The sequence below is a fragment of the Chiloscyllium plagiosum genome, unplaced genomic scaffold (genome assembly GCF_037043375.1).
Source record: "Chiloscyllium plagiosum isolate Xiang-an unplaced genomic scaffold, Cpla_swu_hap1 HiC_scaffold_39, whole genome shotgun sequence".
Taxonomy (NCBI): domain Eukaryota; kingdom Metazoa; phylum Chordata; class Chondrichthyes; order Orectolobiformes; family Hemiscylliidae; genus Chiloscyllium; species Chiloscyllium plagiosum.
The window spans coordinates 37331564-37334258 of NW_028270177.1; the positions used below are offsets into that span (position 1 = coordinate 37331564).

General features: G+C 67.3%; 1 protein-coding gene across 1 annotated transcript; it reads left to right on the forward strand.

Moving 5' to 3' along the window:
* Positions 1-6: 6 nt before the first annotated feature.
* Positions 7-1970, forward strand: tlnrd1 (talin rod domain containing 1). The gene is given in 4 exon segments (XM_043677615.2): positions 7-1087; positions 1090-1284; positions 1287-1444; positions 1446-1970. Coding segments are annotated over 4 exon segments (1065 nt in total). The 5' UTR covers positions 7-864; the 3' UTR covers positions 1935-1970.
* Positions 1971-2695: the final 725 nt, after the last annotated feature.

The window sequence follows — 2695 nt, forward strand, 5'->3', positions numbered from 1 at the left end:
GTTCGAGTGCAGCCACACCCTCCCTGTGCTTCCTGATAGGGGATGCAGGGCTCCTAACTGAATCTGTCTGCCTGCCATTCCAACACAACAGGCACCAGCACTCGCAACGGCTGACACTAGACTTGTGTGTGTGTGTGTGTGGGGGGGGGTCATCGTTGGAAGAAAAAGAGATCCACCTCCTCCCTAAATGACCGAAAGGAAAACAAGGTGAGAAAGCAAAAGTGAAGTCGCCTTGTGGGAGTTTTTCTTTGAATTCTGGCGGAAATCTGCAACATCAGCCCCCAAACCAGAAGTGAAATCTGATTTTCTCTTTTATTTTCCGTTGGGAGGGGAGGAGACGGAGGAAGAGTTTCTCGGTTTTCTTTTTTAATTCATTCCCTCCCAACCCCCCAGACCGAGACCCTCTCCTAGAAAGCGACAGCATCGGGAGAACAAAATCCAACTCGAGGACGAGGTTTTGCCGGCGAGAAGTTAAACCGAAACAGCGTCATGTATGGAGCCAGGAGGCGGTGGAGTTCCAGACTGAGGACATGCACGTTGGGTTGTGCTGGGCAAACGGATTAAGAGAGGGAGGAGTGCCCGTGTCTACTACATTTGATTATTTTGGGCAGTGGGACCTCTGTTTGCAAAGCCGGCGGCGAGGAACTGAGCTTGGCATCGCCTGCGAATCCTGCTGTCGGTGGAACAGGAGGGCGAAAGAGTCGCCGATTTACATATTGTCTGATTTTTGTATTTTTGTTTGGCTTTCTTGGTTCACCGAGCCCTTTTGCTTTGCGGTCATTGATGGGACGATGATGCGACATCCTGGGCTCAATAGGAACGGTGCTGGTCTCCCTAGCGGCATGCGAGAGGCCGCTCGGCACTATGGCTAGTAGCGGCTCGGCCAAGTCGGGGGCGAGCGGCTCGGGTTCGGGTTGCCAGCAGCGGCGGAGACTGGTTTTCGTGTGCGACATGTGCAAGAGCAAGATGCAACTGGTGGCCGACCTGCTGCTGCTGTCCGGCGATAACCGCCCGGTGCACAGCGAGAGCCTGAGCCCCGGGCCCGGCCAGTCCTTTGACAAGATCCGGGACGCGGTGATCGCCCGCACCAAGGCCTGTCCATCCTCACCCACGACCTGCAGAGCCAGCTCAACCTGGGCCGCTACGGCGAGGTGGCCGAGCGCCTGGCCGAGCTCAGCGAGCTGGTGGTCGCTCTGGTCGAGTGCTCGGCCCACGCCGCTTACCTGGCGGCGGCGGAAGCCCCGGGCTCGCAGGCGGCGGTGGCCGGCCTGGTGGACCGTTACCGCTGCGGCGGGCCCGCCACGAGGTGGAGCAGAGCTGCGGGCTGCTGCGGACGGCGCCGGTGTCCGAGCTCACCCCGCCGCTGCTGCTCGAGGTGTCGCGGGGTCTAGCCAGGGGTCTCCGCGGGCTCACGGAAGCCTGCGCTCCGGCCGGCCGAGGCAGCGGGGGACCGCTTCGCCCGCGACCAGCTCCGCCTCGGGGTCAAGTGCATGAGCGCCAGCGCCGCCGCGCTGCTGGCCTGTGTCCGGGAGCTGAAGGCACGGCCCGGTGAGGCGAGCCGGGCCCGCTGTGTGCTGTTCGGGGGCCCGCTGCTGCAGGCCGTGCACGCCCTGGTCGGCTTCGCCAGCGAGCCGCAGTTTGTGGGTCGGGCGGCGGCTCTGAGCACCGAGGGCCGCGCCGTACAGACCGCTGTGCTGGGCGGTGCCATGAGCGTGGTGTCCGCCTCGGTGCTGCTCACCCAGTGCCTCCGGGACATCGCGCTGCACTCGGACAGCAGCAAGGTGCCTGATTACCGGCAGCGCCTGCACCACTCCGCCCTGGCCGTGTCTGACGGCTGTAACCTGCTGTCCCAGGCTCTGCGGGAGAGATCCTCTCCCCGGACCCTGCCTCCTACACCCCCTCCTCCGACCCTCAACTGCCACTCTGTGAATTAACCCCCTCGGTCAACCCTGCCCTCTCCTCCCCACCCCGTCCCCTCTGCTCCACCCCCCCGTCCCCTCCCCCCCCGTCCCCTCTCCCCCCCCCCCCTCTCCCCCCCCCTCTCCCCCCCCCCCCCCCCGTCCCCTCTCTCCCCCGTCCCCTCTGCTCCACCCCCCCGTCCCCTCCCCCCCCGTCCCCTCTCCCCCCCCCCCCCCGTCCCCTCTCCCCCCCCCCCCGTCCCCTCTCCCCCCCCCCCGTCCCCTCTCCCCCCCCCCCGTCCCCTCTCCCCCCCCCCCCCGTCCCCTCTCCCCCCCCCCCCGTCCCCTCTCCCCCCCCCCCCCCGTCCCCTCTTCTCTCCCCCCCCCCTCTTCTCTCCCCCCCCCTCTTCTCTCCCCCCCCCGTCCCCTCTTCTCTCCCCCCCCCCCGTCCCCTCTTCTCTCCCCCCCCCCCCGTCCCCTCATCTCTCCCCCGCCCCCCCCGTCCCCTCTTCTCTCCCCCCCCCCCCGTCCCCTCTTCTCTCCCCCCCCCCCCGTCCCTCTTCTCTCCCCCCCCCCCGTCCCCTCTTCTCTCCCCCCCCCCCCGTCCCCTCTCTCTCTCCCCCCCCCCCCGTCCCCTCTTCTCTCCCCCCCCCCCGTCCCCTCTTCTCTCCCCCCCCCCCCCGTCCCCTCTTCTCTCCCCCCCCCCCCCCGTCCCCTCTTCTCTCCCCCCCCCCCCCGTCCCCTCTTCTCTCCCCCCCCCCCGTCCCCTCTTCTCTCCCCCCCCCCCGTCCCCTCTT